The sequence below is a fragment of the Pogona vitticeps genome, chromosome Z, assembly GCF_051106095.1.
Source record: "Pogona vitticeps strain Pit_001003342236 chromosome Z, PviZW2.1, whole genome shotgun sequence".
Lineage (NCBI taxonomy): Eukaryota > Metazoa > Chordata > Lepidosauria > Squamata > Agamidae > Pogona > Pogona vitticeps.
In genome coordinates this window covers 2,654,808-2,667,307 of record NC_135799.1, presented here as the reverse complement: position 1 = coordinate 2,667,307, position 12,500 = coordinate 2,654,808, and the positions used below count along the sequence as shown (strand labels likewise).

General features: G+C 48.1%; 2 protein-coding genes across 7 annotated transcripts in view; both read left to right on the top strand.

Annotated features, from left to right (window-relative positions):
• The window catches only part of LOC110070404 (bone morphogenetic protein receptor type-1A-like), a 26,163-nt gene extending 22,964 nt beyond the window's left edge, over nt 1-3,199 (top strand). For 3 of the 6 annotated variants that reach the window (XM_078382604.1, XM_072984810.2, XM_072984811.2), the window contains exon 12: nt 809-3,199. In XM_078382604.1, coding sequence (XP_078238730.1) covers nt 809-934 — 126 coding nt within the window. In that variant the 3' untranslated portion in view covers nt 935-3,199. Of the gene's footprint in view, nt 1-288; nt 774-808 lie in introns of those variants that run through there. The other 3 variants (XR_013539598.1, XM_078382606.1, XM_078382605.1) reach the window with 3 other exon arrangements.
• Nucleotides 3,200-8,853: 5,654 nt separating this feature from the next.
• LOC110070405 (muellerian-inhibiting factor-like) overlaps nt 8,854-12,500 on the top strand; it is a 6,640-nt gene continuing 2,993 nt past the window's right edge. Inside the window, exons 1-4 of the mRNA XM_020778076.3 lie at nt 8,854-9,542; nt 10,470-10,651; nt 11,678-11,801; nt 12,237-12,420. Coding sequence (XP_020633735.3) covers nt 8,897-9,542; nt 10,470-10,651; nt 11,678-11,801; nt 12,237-12,420 — 1,136 coding nt within the window. The 5' untranslated portion in view covers nt 8,854-8,896. The remainder of the gene's footprint in view (nt 9,543-10,469; nt 10,652-11,677; nt 11,802-12,236; nt 12,421-12,500) is intronic.

Sequence of the window (12,500 nt, the reverse complement as noted above, 5' to 3'; positions counted from 1 at the left end):
ACTTAAAACATGGATTATTGCAATTTGTACAATTTTTGTTATAGAATCTGTGAGTTGTGGTTGTAGATTTAAGATATATTTTCCCAATTTTTGCTCTTTTCCTTTTTTTGTGCATAGGCTTTTATATGTACAGTGGTGCCTCGCTTAACGGACGCTCTGTTTAACTACGAAATTGCACAACGACAAAGTTTTTGTGATTGCGATGTTTCCTATAGGGGAATTTTGCTTTGTGATGATCGGTTCCCTGCTTCGGGAACCAATTCTCGCAAAATGACAATTTTTCTACAGCTGATTGGCGGTTTCAAAATGGCCACCGGGTAAAAAAAATGGCCGCCTGCTGTTTTCTGGGACGGATTCCTCGCTGAACGGGCAGCGAAAATGGCCGTGCTATGGAGGATCTTCGCTGGATGTTGAGTTTCAAGCCCATAGGAACGCATTAATCGTAATGCAAGGCACCACTGTACTTACAGGTTATAATATTTGCTTGCCATATCTCCACTTCATTATGTGTTTCCAGTAATTAGTTTGGTGCCCCTAGCTAAAAAAAAGAGATTATTAATCACAATTAGTTCTAAGGAGAATTATTTCACCACCCTGTAGGATAATTCACAAAACTTTTAATCACTTATGTGGCTAAATCCATCTAGAATAGAAAAAGTTATCATAGTGTACTTAGCATTTTATCATTCACTTGTCTTTTCTGCTTGGTCAACCCAATATATTTTTCAGAAAATAACTGAGACCAGAAATGTTCTTTCATCTGTATTTTTTTATATAGCAGATCTTTTTTTAAAAATTTCATTTTCAGTGTTTGAGAACAGTATTGAAATTAATGTGTGAATGCTGGGCCCACAGTCCTGCCTCCAGACTTACTGCTTTGAGGATTAAGAAGACGCTTGGCAAGATGGTGGAATCGCAAGATGTTAAGATTTGACAAAGAAATGTCACTGAGGAGTGAAGTTTGGACTCCTGAAGCTATTCACTTGTGCAAATGTAGCTTTAGTGGAACAATGGGGGTGAGCTGGCATTTGAGTTTTAGCCCACATCCTCACCACTTTTGCAGGCTGCTAATATTAAATCTGTCAGTACTTTGTAGAATAAGGTATCCATGTACACTATATAGTACAAATCTGGATAACCTTGTTTTACTTTCTGTTTTGAGCTGCATTGAGATTTTCACCACACTTTCTTGAGTTCTGAATTGCATATTCAGATTATAGTGCTTTCTGGGAAAACCTTAAGTTAAAATGAATTCAACAGCAATGGGAGAAAAAGGAAACAGCATATCCACACCATCATGGGAGAACTTGCTACAATGAATTCCAGGCTTTCAAGCAGGAGAGAGATAAAATTTTGCAACCCATTTCCCGCGAAGTGAGCTGTCCATGTTTCCAAGCCACTTGGCCTCAAGCCTTGGGCACTCTCTCTCTCTCTCTTTCTTTCTTTCTCTCTCTCTCTCCTTGACTTTGATCTAGAGCCAAAAGGGGGCTGGAACAATGTTGGGACATCTGTTTTGCTATCTTTGTCCAGTGATAGTAAAACGGTCTCCCTGCTTTGTAATCTTGGTAGCAGAGGGCTAACGAAGCTGTCAGGATGCAGGACGCAGTAGGGGCGGGTGACTGGCAAGGGTTTTCTGGAGAGGAGGAAGGGAGGGCTCTATGGCCAAGGTTAATAGGAACCTCCCGCCACCTTCTTTTCCCCCACTGCAAGATTCATTACAGCTGGCTTGGGAAGATCTGTAATAATAAACAAGAAAAGGAAGGAAAAAGGGAGACCCGAGCTGATAATGCCTGCTGTTGATTTCTGGATACAGTAATTCATTCTGAGAAGTCACAGGACACACCTGTAGAACTGGATTTGCACACATTCACCTTTTATTTCTCCCTCCCTCTGCTATTGTAAGAGGGATTATGGTTTGCTTGCTGCACTGCCAAAAGACAGTATATGCTGAATAAATGGTAAATTTGGCCTGGCCTGTTACCTTCATAAATGTTCACAGTTTTAATGCCTGACTTGTTGACATCATCTAACTGTTACGATAGCCCAGCGGTGGACGTCTCTGGCTGTGGGGCCAGTGGCTGGGAGATTCATTCCCTTACTGTGCCTCCCTGACAAGGGCTGGACTTGAAGATCACGAGGGTCCCTTCCAGCAATGCAGTTCTAAGATCATCTATTTCTGAAGGGCTGGGTTGTGTATTCCTGAAAGAGGGTGGGATTATCATAGAATAACTGAGGTGGAAGGGGCCTCTAAGGCCATTGAGTCCAACCCCCTGCTCAGCACAGCTGTCCAGATCAAATATGACAGATGGATGACCAGTTTCCTCTTGAATGCCTCCAGTGTTCGAGTGCTCACCACCTTCTGATGTTAATTGGTCCCACTGTCATACAGCTCTAACAGTTAAGAGGTTTTTCCTAATATTCAGCCTAAATCTGGCTTCCTCTAGCTTCAGCCTATTAATTAATATGCATCCTGCACTCTGGGATGATTAGGAACAGATCCTGTCCCTCCTCTGTATGACTACCTTTCAAGTATTCGAAAAATCCTATCATATCCCCCTCAGTCTTCCTTTCTCAAAGGTTTGGAGGTCTTGGACAGAAATCAACTCCACACACACACACACACAAAAACGTGCCGAACACAATTCGTGTATATTCAAATACTTTGCAGATTTACTGAAAATGTCTGATGAATGCTTTCTTATATCACGGGTCACCTAACTGCCCAAACGGCTTCTCTCTAACTGATATTCTTAACTCCAACTTCTAACTTCTAACTCATCTCTCTAACTCATCCCTAACTGATCTTCATCTCTCTTCCATTTCTCTCTTGCCTGATTTCTAATTTTTGAAAATTCTCACAACAGTCTTAACAAATTGGCTGGGTTAAAGGAGTATATCTGAATCAAGGTCCCTATTTGTTTTTGTTGTTGAGGGTGAGGCGTAGCTAAATGTGCAAAGATCAGGCAGACTCTCACCGGAGGCCGGAAATGGAAATAAGAGTGTGAAACTGCGTGTTCAGTATAGCATAACGGGACAGAAAAGGAAACTTGATGGCAAAAAGTCCTAGCTGGAGGAAGATCTCAATTACCTGGGGAAAAAAAACTCTGCAGCCCGCCAGCAGTGGGAGCCATCTGCCCCCGTGTGTCGAAAACCAGGCCTGCAGATCTGTAGATGGGAAATAAACATGGCTTTCTCGGCACACTGATGTATTTATTTTTTATTTCTGTAGTACATTTTTACTTTGTCTTTCTCCTTAAAAGGCCTTTTAATTGCTTACAACAATTAAAAGACAGTATGCAAAGCTAATAGCAGTGTGTATACAAATACTAAAAAGGAGGAAACAAATGCCACTCTGAGAAATAGTAAACAGAAGCAAAACTAAAAGCACCTTCGAAGCAGGAAAGGCACAACCATCCGTTTAAAAAGAACCCACTCAGGGAAAGCTTGCCCGAAGAGAAAGGTCTTTGTCTCCTTGCAGAAGGACAGCCAGGATGGGCACCGGCCTGGCCTCCAGTGGAAGGGAGTTCCACAGTCTGGGGAGCAGCCACTGAGAAAGGCCCGTGTCTCCACCAAGCGCACCTATCAAGGTGGTGAGACCGAGAACAAGGCCTCCCCTGATGATCTTGACACCCGAGCAAGCTCAGAAAGGGAAAGGCGGTCCATGCACCCAAGCCATTTCGGTCTTTATAGGTTAGAACCAACACCTTGAATTCAGCCCGGGAACGGATTAGCAGCCGGTGGGGGGGGGGGGTCATGCGATCCCTCTGATCAACCCTAGTCAACAATCGGGTGGTGGCTGCATTTTGGATCTCCTGACCTTTCCAGACACTTTCCATAGGTAGCCCCAGGGAGAGAGCATTCCAGTCAAAGTGAGTTCCCATCCGGTCCCCTGTAACATTCTGTCAATAAGGCAGCACCATTGGGGGGGGGGGAATAAAAGCCTAGGCACTTTCTCAGCTTTGCAAAGAAGATTGTTGATGATCCCATGGGGGGGGGGGGAGAACGCAGGAGGAAAGAGAGATTGCATTCACACTTTTAACCTCGACATCACACCTCCTCCTTCTAGGGACACGGGGGGGGGGGGAGAGAGAGATGCTAGGCTGGTTTCTAAATGCGTGGAGTTTGTCCTTTTCCTCTAAAATGTCAGAGAACCCTCTGCAAGAATGCCACCTGAGCATCAGAAGAAGCCGATCTGGCCTGTTCCTACATCTTTTAGAGCAGCGTCTGAAAATCATAGCAACAACATGTCACCAAGTCAGTTTTCACAGAAGACGGCCAAAAAAGGAAAAAATAAAATAAAATAAAGAGAAAACCCACATGTGAAGCCAAGGCAGGAAACATATTTCTGTTCCCTGCAGAGGTGGATTTGAGTGGGACAGAGGCGTGACAGTCTGTACAGAGTGACCACTGCCCTTTTTTTCTGGAAGGAGGTTTCCTCTTTTTTCTCTCAGCAAAACTAAGGTTGCCAGCTTCCCCCCCCCCCCGGCTCCTGTGCTCTGAAGGGGAAGAAAAAGCTGGCAACCTTAGTTTCGCCAAAAGAAGAAAAGGAAACCCCCTTCCAGTAAAAAAGGCAGCGGTCACTCTGTACAGACGTCATGCCTCTGTCCCACTCACGCTCACCCCTGCAGGTGGCCGGCCGAAGGGTCTCGCCGGCGCATCCCCCGCCCCGCTCGCTCGCTCGCTCGCTTCCTCGCCCTGGCGCGCCGGGGCCGGGGAGGGCTGGAGGGCGGAGCGGGAGCGGCAGCAGGAGGAGGAGGCAGCCTCGCCTCGGCTCCTCCCCCACCGCCCGCCCCGGCCCGGTCAGGCCCGCTGCCCGGGCGCCCAGGTGGCCGAGAGCGCACGGTGCCCAGGCGCGTGGCCTTAGCCGGGCGCCCTTGGCCTCTCCAAAGGGAAGCGCGCCGCTGGGGGAGCAGGCGCCTCGGCCGGCTGGCGGGCAAGGAGGGAAACCCCGGGGGGGGCCCGGAGAGGGGAGGAGGAGGAGGAAGGGGGCAAGGATGGGGAGAACAGCAGAGGGGGGGACTGGAATAGGTGAGGAGGGCCGATCAGAAACTGGAAGCCGAGAAAGCCTCTCCTCCCGGGCAGGGGTGGCCATGCTGCCTCCCAGGAAAGCCCCTCTGACGAGGCTGGGCTGAAGTTTCGTCTGCAAGCCCAGCCTCGACCGGAGGGATCCTGACCCTGGCCAGTTTTTTTTTTAAGTGAAAATTTCCTCATCAGAGCTGGGCTACGCTGGCTTTGTTTCACCGTCCCCTGAGAATGTCACAACCCCGCTTTAGATACGAGTTGCCTTCTTATCCTGGTCCTTAGGATGCGCTGCCGTCAGAAAAGATACACTCCTCTTGCACAGGGAGGTTCTGTTTATTCGTTTTGTTCATATCCTCGGCTCCCTCCCAAGTTTTATCCTCCTCCCTACAGCCCTGTGAGGTAGGCCAGGCTGATGGCGAGAGCACCTCGCTCAAAATCCCCCCCGGTGCATTTCAGGGGTCCATAGGGCCAATCCTGGCCCAAAGCCTGGTGGGCCTGTGTCCCCACAGCCGGTGGGCCTGTGTGCTCTAAATGCCAGGGCCGATTTTTGGTCCCAGTACAGCCCTGGGGTGGGGGTTGGGGCGCCCGCCCCTGTGCTCATGGGTGGGCATGTCACGCTCGCAGGCGGGCGTTTCACGCTTGTCCTTCAATAGTACCCCCTCCGTTCCTTATCCCTTCACAACCGGGTATTCATACTGCCAAGTTAACACTCATTTCTTTCTTTTCTTCTCTCTTCCTGCTCTCCTTCCAACTTGCAACATAATAAAACTCTTCAGGGCATGAAAGGGGGCAAATGGAGACTTCACTGCTTTCCGTCACCCTCCCTTCAGAAGCCACTGCAATAACCTGCTGGGCTTCTAACACCACCTCCTGGGCACTGGAGAAAAGAGGAGTTTAATGTGTAACGGGGGGGGGGAGAGACACCCCAGCGTCACCTCTACCACCAGGCGTAACACTTTTTTCCACCCCTCCCCACCCCTTTTACCTGCCGCAGCACCAAATGATAGAGGACCTTTTAAGCCCCCCCACTAACTAAAACCACTATTTCCCCGGCTTCCAGGGAGAGTGGCGGAGCAAAGGGCAGAACCCAGCCTCTTCCCAAAAAGAGCTGTAAATACGCGTTTCAGAAAAGGAGGAAAAAAGAGGGAGGAAGGCAAGGGCAGAGAGCACTTGACAAGCAACACATCCCCAACCTACACGCTCTCCCCCATGACTTTCCACCCTCTTTCCATAGAAATACTGGACAGGAGGAGACTGTTTAAAAGCAAATCCCATTTAAAAAGGAGGGGGACAAAGGCAACAAGCCCAGCTCACCCCCTTTCCACTCTCAATCTGATTCATTCTCCTTCCCTCCTTTATTAGCATCATCTCTCCTACTACTGCCATTGCAAATAGTCCTAGAAATTCCTCAGTGTTGTGCTGTAATAGCTTTGCCCCTTCTTTCTCGCCTTTCCGCCCCCAGTGCCCTGGAAACGATTCTCCCTCAAAGCAGAGAAAGAAACGGCCACCTCAGTGCCCCATATGCGTCCTGATTCCTCTGCCCCTTCGCGCCCCTACTGCTGCCGCCGCCTTTTCGTCCAGCATTTTTACACCTAAAAAGCCAAGTGCTGGCTTAAAAACTGAAACCCCCAAGAAGACCTTCTGTTCCATCCCCAAGATTTTTTTAAAAAAGAGGTTATCGCCTGGAAAACAGCCCTCTTGCCCACTCCTCGAATCTCTCCTCTCGCTTTCTGCTTGCCTTCTCACAAATAAATAAAGAATAATAAAACTACCATCCGGGATGAAGGGGAAAACACACAGGCGCGCACACACGCACGCACGCACACACACACACACGCACACGCACACACACAAAACCGAGAGATCTTCTCTGCAGAAAAAGCAAACCTATATAGCTTCTATACATTCTGGCAACGAAAATATAAAGGAGAAAGCACATGGTATTTGGTGTCAATTTCCCTCATCAGGGAGACATTTCTCTGCAGATCGAAAGGCAGAGATGTCGGTTGAGTCCATGTAATCCTCCACATAGTTTGCTAAATGAGGCCATTAAAAACCCGATCTTTCCCCAGACAGACAGGCAGGCAGGCAAACAACAACGATCTCGCTGAGCAGAAACCGGGGCGGGAAGGGGAGAGCATGAGCCTCGCTATTCCTTGTAGGAGAAACAGCAAAAGAGCCTTGGGGCATTTTTTAAAAATCCTAGATTTTTAAAATTGTGGCATAAACTTTGACAGACGCTGTTTATACAGTAATTATACCTTCTTCCTCTCTTCACTCCCTAAGTCCAGAAAACGAAATGAGATGTACAGTATAAGGGGGAAGAGCGCTTGTTGGCTCAATGGCTGCGAAGGTGCACGGAAGGGTTTCTCTCACTCGTGTTTGGCTGTTTGTGGGCTGGAGATGAAAAGCCACTCACTTACCCTTCGTCATTGTACATACAGGCAAAATAAGCACTGGTTTTTACTCAGTCTTGACATGAGAAACTGGGGTACCAAAGCCCTTTAATGGGGGACGTGCATGTATTTTAAAAGAACGGAGCAGAGGTATGGGTGAAGTTTCTGAGCGGTGTTGGCCTCGGCTGCCTCCCTGCTCGCTCAATCTTACCTGACTCTACTACTCGTGACTGGTAGCGAGAAGGGAACTGGGCTAGACACATTCTGCTGCTTTTGGACTAGTTTAGAAGGGAAAAACATGAACTTCGAAAAGTTGCTCCTTTTCCTTTCTTCTTCATCGCCTCCCACATGGCCCCACCCTCAGCAGTCATCCCTAATTTGTGCCACACAGGGCGAGAAGCGGAAGCTTGTGGGAAAATGCAATCTAACTTCTCATCCACCTCGCCTTGCATTGTTTACTTCCCCAGCTTGCAGGACTTTTTCGCTCTTAAAAGAGAGATGGTGTTCCTTCCTTCTTTGAAATTAACCATCCGAGCAACAGCATCAGTAAGCGTCGGGCTTGTGGGTGGGTGTGTCGCCAGGCATCTCCAGAAAGACCCTCCCGCATTAAAATGTCATCCTTCTCCTACAGATGCATGACAGTGGGAAGAACCTATTGTGCCCAGACCTCTGGCTACTTTTAGTGAAAGCAGTCTCTCGCCCTTTTCTTTCCAGCCTCCCTTCTCTGCCCATAAAAAGCCCCCTAGCCTCATCGCTCAGAAGACACGACCTCCCTTGCAAGGCAGCCCAGTCGAGCCACTCAATGAGTAGGGGAGTTCTGTCCGCCCACCCTCCGCCTCCCCCGTCAGTTGGATGGTGTCCAAGTAGCAGCAGCTCCGTGCCTCAGGTAGAGAGGGGAGGAAGCGCGAAGCTCGCAGCGGCGGGGGCTCCGGCAGGCAATATGTCTCCATGGCTTCTGACCACATCCTGATGAAAACATAGCCAGGAATATGTGTATTAATGGACCATTCTAGTTTCACAAAAAGACTTAGTCTTCCTACTGAGCAACAATATGTCAGAGGTGTGCCAGCAACTGGTTTTGTCACTTCATCCACGAATTCTAAGAGAATCTTAGAATAATAGACTATTTGTTTGAAAGGAAAGGAATATTGATTTTGCTTCTGTCTGAACCCTAAATTCAAGATAGCAACCCACTTGGGTCTGAAAACAATTTCTTTGAAAAGGCAGAGCAAAGTTAGAGAGAAATTCTTGTCTCTCCCCAACTGTTGTAACTGAGAGGTTATGATTAAAGGGTGAGTCGCTGAAAGTCCCCCCCCCCCGCTCCATGCAATTGGTTCTTACTGATTGAATGCTGCTGAAAAAGCTCATAAATGCAGCTTGATAAAAGCTTCACTGAAACTTCTTGACGCTTAAATGTACCCAAAGGGTGGGAATTAAAAGCCACATCCTGATGTAAACATAGTGAGGAATATGTATTAATGGACCATTCTAGTGTCTGGCCTTTAAAAGGATGGTTTTACTGGCCACCGAACTTCTCTGGAGAGGAGTTTACGGACAACGAAGGAGACAAGATGGCTATGATTGCTCGAAGGATTGTTTTTATCTTGTCCTTGATGAGCGAGGCTGCCTCCGTCCCTACGAAGGGGAACCTTTTGGGGGAACCAGAGGCCCCAGCTTTGAGGGAACCCCCAAATCCAGAAGATGTGGCAGACTTTGGAAGACCATGGGTGGAAGACACTCCTGGGTTGGTCAACCGTGGAGACGTCCATGGCCGTTCTCCATCATCTAAACGTTTTGGAGACAGAGAGTTGAGGTCTTTTTGGCCTCTGCCTAGTTTCTCGTCTTGGCCCCACGGGGTCCCGGATGAGCCGGTGTGTCAGGTGAAACTGGAAAGGGGAGATCTCCAGAGTCCTCATCTTCTGCAGGTGGTGGGACTACTTAACAGCTATGACAGCAGTTTCTTGAAGGCCGTGAGCAGTTCGTCCTGGGGCCCCGAGGAACTGGAAATCTTTGGGATGTGCCCCACTGATGCTCCCTATGGCCTCCTCTCATCCCTCCAGCATGTGGGGGACTCTCTGGCCCTCCCAGAAGAGAACCACTTTCTCTTGCTCCATATGGCAGAAGGTAAGGAGGAGGGAGAGGACGCTAAAGAACGTTGGCTTCTCTTGAGTGGTAACTCTTGGGACATCCAATCCAGACTGGGTCTTCTTGGACTGGAACTTGGGTCTCTCTAAGACCGGTGGGTCCCCTTACATGGGACTACAACTCCCAGAAGCCTTCCCTGCTAGTTGGGCTGGCCAGGATTTCTGGGCTTAGTAGTACCCCATGAAAACATAAATGAGAGGGCTATTTAAAGCAGTGGTTCTTAACCTTTGTTACTCAGGTGTTTTTGAATTGCAACTCCCAGAAACCCCAGTCAGCACAGCTGATGGTGAAGGCTTCTGGGAGTTGCAGTCCAAAACTCCTGAGTAACCCAAGGTTAAGAACCAGTGATTTAAAGTACGAGTGCAAGAACAGAGGACATGAATCCCTTTGAAATCCCTTCTTTGCATCTAAAATAAACAGAGCAAATTTGAAAACCAGAAGGTATGCAACTTGTGAATCTTTGCTGTTGACATTTATAGGTACAATGTAGGGGGAATTTAAAAATTAATTTCACCTTCTGGAGCAGGAAATATTAAATAAGCTTTCAAAACCAAAGGTCACGATTGTGTTCCTCCACCAGAAGGGAAGTCAGCAAACTGTGTTCTCTTAACATGTGTGATTGCAATACAGTACTTGATGTTTCCAATAATTGTGTTGTATTTAAATTGATTATTCTTTAAAAATACACACTTTCTCCATGAACAGGGAATAGGGGTAAAGCTAAACAGGAGGAACAGAGGGAAGGTGTGAGATAATCAACCCGGATGGGTTGTTTGTGACTTTCCAAGACTGGATTTGATTTTTTTTAAAGGCCCAACCCAAAATATATGAATTAATTCAATGACATTTTCCCCTAGTAAAGAAGATCTGGTGCATTTCTTTTTAAAACCTTCTCTTCTCTTGTAGTGAAATGGGAGCTGGCAGCCACAAAACTTCGCTTCGAGTTGGCGATTGGCACGGCCATGGCCAACACCTTTGGCCTATTCCACCTTGCCCTTCTCGTGTTTTACCGAGGGGAGGAGATCTCGGGGGCAGTCGGTCCGTGGCAGAAGCTCCTAGTGGGTGGAGAAGGTCTCTCTCAAACGCAGGTTGGTAAGGGGTGGGGATGAGACAGTCCAGTTTTTAAAATTGTTCCAAGGACCCACATGTGTTGACAGCAATTTTTAATAATAATAATAATAATATAATTTATTGTCATTGTAAGTATATACACAGTATATCATACAACGAAATTCACTTATTATTTCCCACTTATTACTTCTTTTGGGGGGCAGTAATCACAACAACCCTGCCAGGTAGGCCAAATCTGAAGGCTCCCCTTCCTGGATTATCCCGTGAGCAGGAGTTGGAACCCGGGGTGTGTTCATCGTATCTTCCGAATTAAAGGAAAAGGCAGAAAGTTTTTTAAATGGCCAGATGCAGCCTTCCAACTTGTGTTCCTGGACTGCAAGCCCCATTGCCCCGAGCTGCCATTGGCAGTGGTGGATGATGGGACTTGCAGTCCACAGATATCTCAAGGAGAGGAGAGAACATTTATGTATTACAAGGATCAATATGTGGCCTCGGAGGGTACGTATTTGGCCCACAAACGCATCATCCCCGGCATCTTAGAACGGCAGAGCTGGAGGGGGCCCTGTGACGATTCTTCAGCCAAACCCCTATAAAGGAGGCAGAGTGGAGCATTCGAACTCTGAACCTCTGGAGGAGCAGCCCAAGACTTCAAACCCCATGTTATTCCAGCCAGCTAACGACAGGCGAAGAGCAGTGTAAAACACTGCTCCCTTCAGCTACTCTGGGATGTGAGAGGTCTTTTTACAGTAGTTTTATAGAAGAAATTATGGGGAGGGTGGTAAATGGGGGAGGACCTCTTGAAATAGAGCGCCTTTGGTTTCAACTGTGGACAAAAGCACCTCATCTCTTGGAAACTGCGTGCTTTTGGTTTGAACATTTATGCTGGACATGGAAGGCTTTACCTGTTGAACTCTCCCCCCCATGTCTGAGCGCTGTTCAAGGCCAGTGGGAGGTGTTGAGAAGCCGGCTCTGGCCTTCTTGAAGGCATTTTTTTGGGGGGGGGTACTGTTTTATTTTACTTATATTCTCTTTTTTGGGCCCAGGTGGTCTGCCTCTCCCGGCAAACGCGGTACCTTGTCCTCCAGGCTTCAGCGACATTGGGGAGCCAGACCCCCGGGCGAATCATCATGACCTTTTCTCTTGGAATTAAGCATCTCAACAGCACAGGTAGAGCTTGTCCGGGGGGTGAACTCCAAAAGGAAAGCGATTAACCCCTCTGAAAACATGATTTGTTCCTTCCCGCTGGCTGAAATGCAGGTTTTTCTATACGATTTGTTGGAGCTGTGGATCTCCCCAACAAGACACGAACACAGGAAAACAACATATTCAGTAGAAGCCCTCTTTTCAGGGCTCTGATCTTATACTTTGGGTTTCACGTAGCCCCACAACTTGGTGGTGGGGCTGTTTTACGCCTTCCCTCCAAGCTGCCCCCCCCCGAGAGTGAAAAAAATGCACAATTTGAAACAATAAACTGAAGGGACAGACAGGCTGTTTAGAGACCCATCTCTCTTAGGGACTAGAAACTTTGAAGACATAAGAGATTGTTGGTTTTGTTACTTCTCCCTAAAGCCACCCTTCTTCTCCTTTTCACACCTTCCCCAGGTGCCACCCTCTCCCCCCAAGAGGCTCAGGACCTCCTGTTCGGCTTTGATGCCCAGTGCTTCACCCGGAGGACTCCCGCTGTCTTCCTACTGGCCCAGCGGAAACCTGCCGGCACCGCTTTCCCACTGTCGTCTTTCTTAGCAGCCGATGGCAAAGTGGACATGATCCCATACCTAAATGTCAGGTGAGCAGATGGGGAGCGTGAAGGTCCAGGGGGGCCACCAAACAGGGCTGCCTTTTCCCCATCTTGGCCTGGAGGTGTGG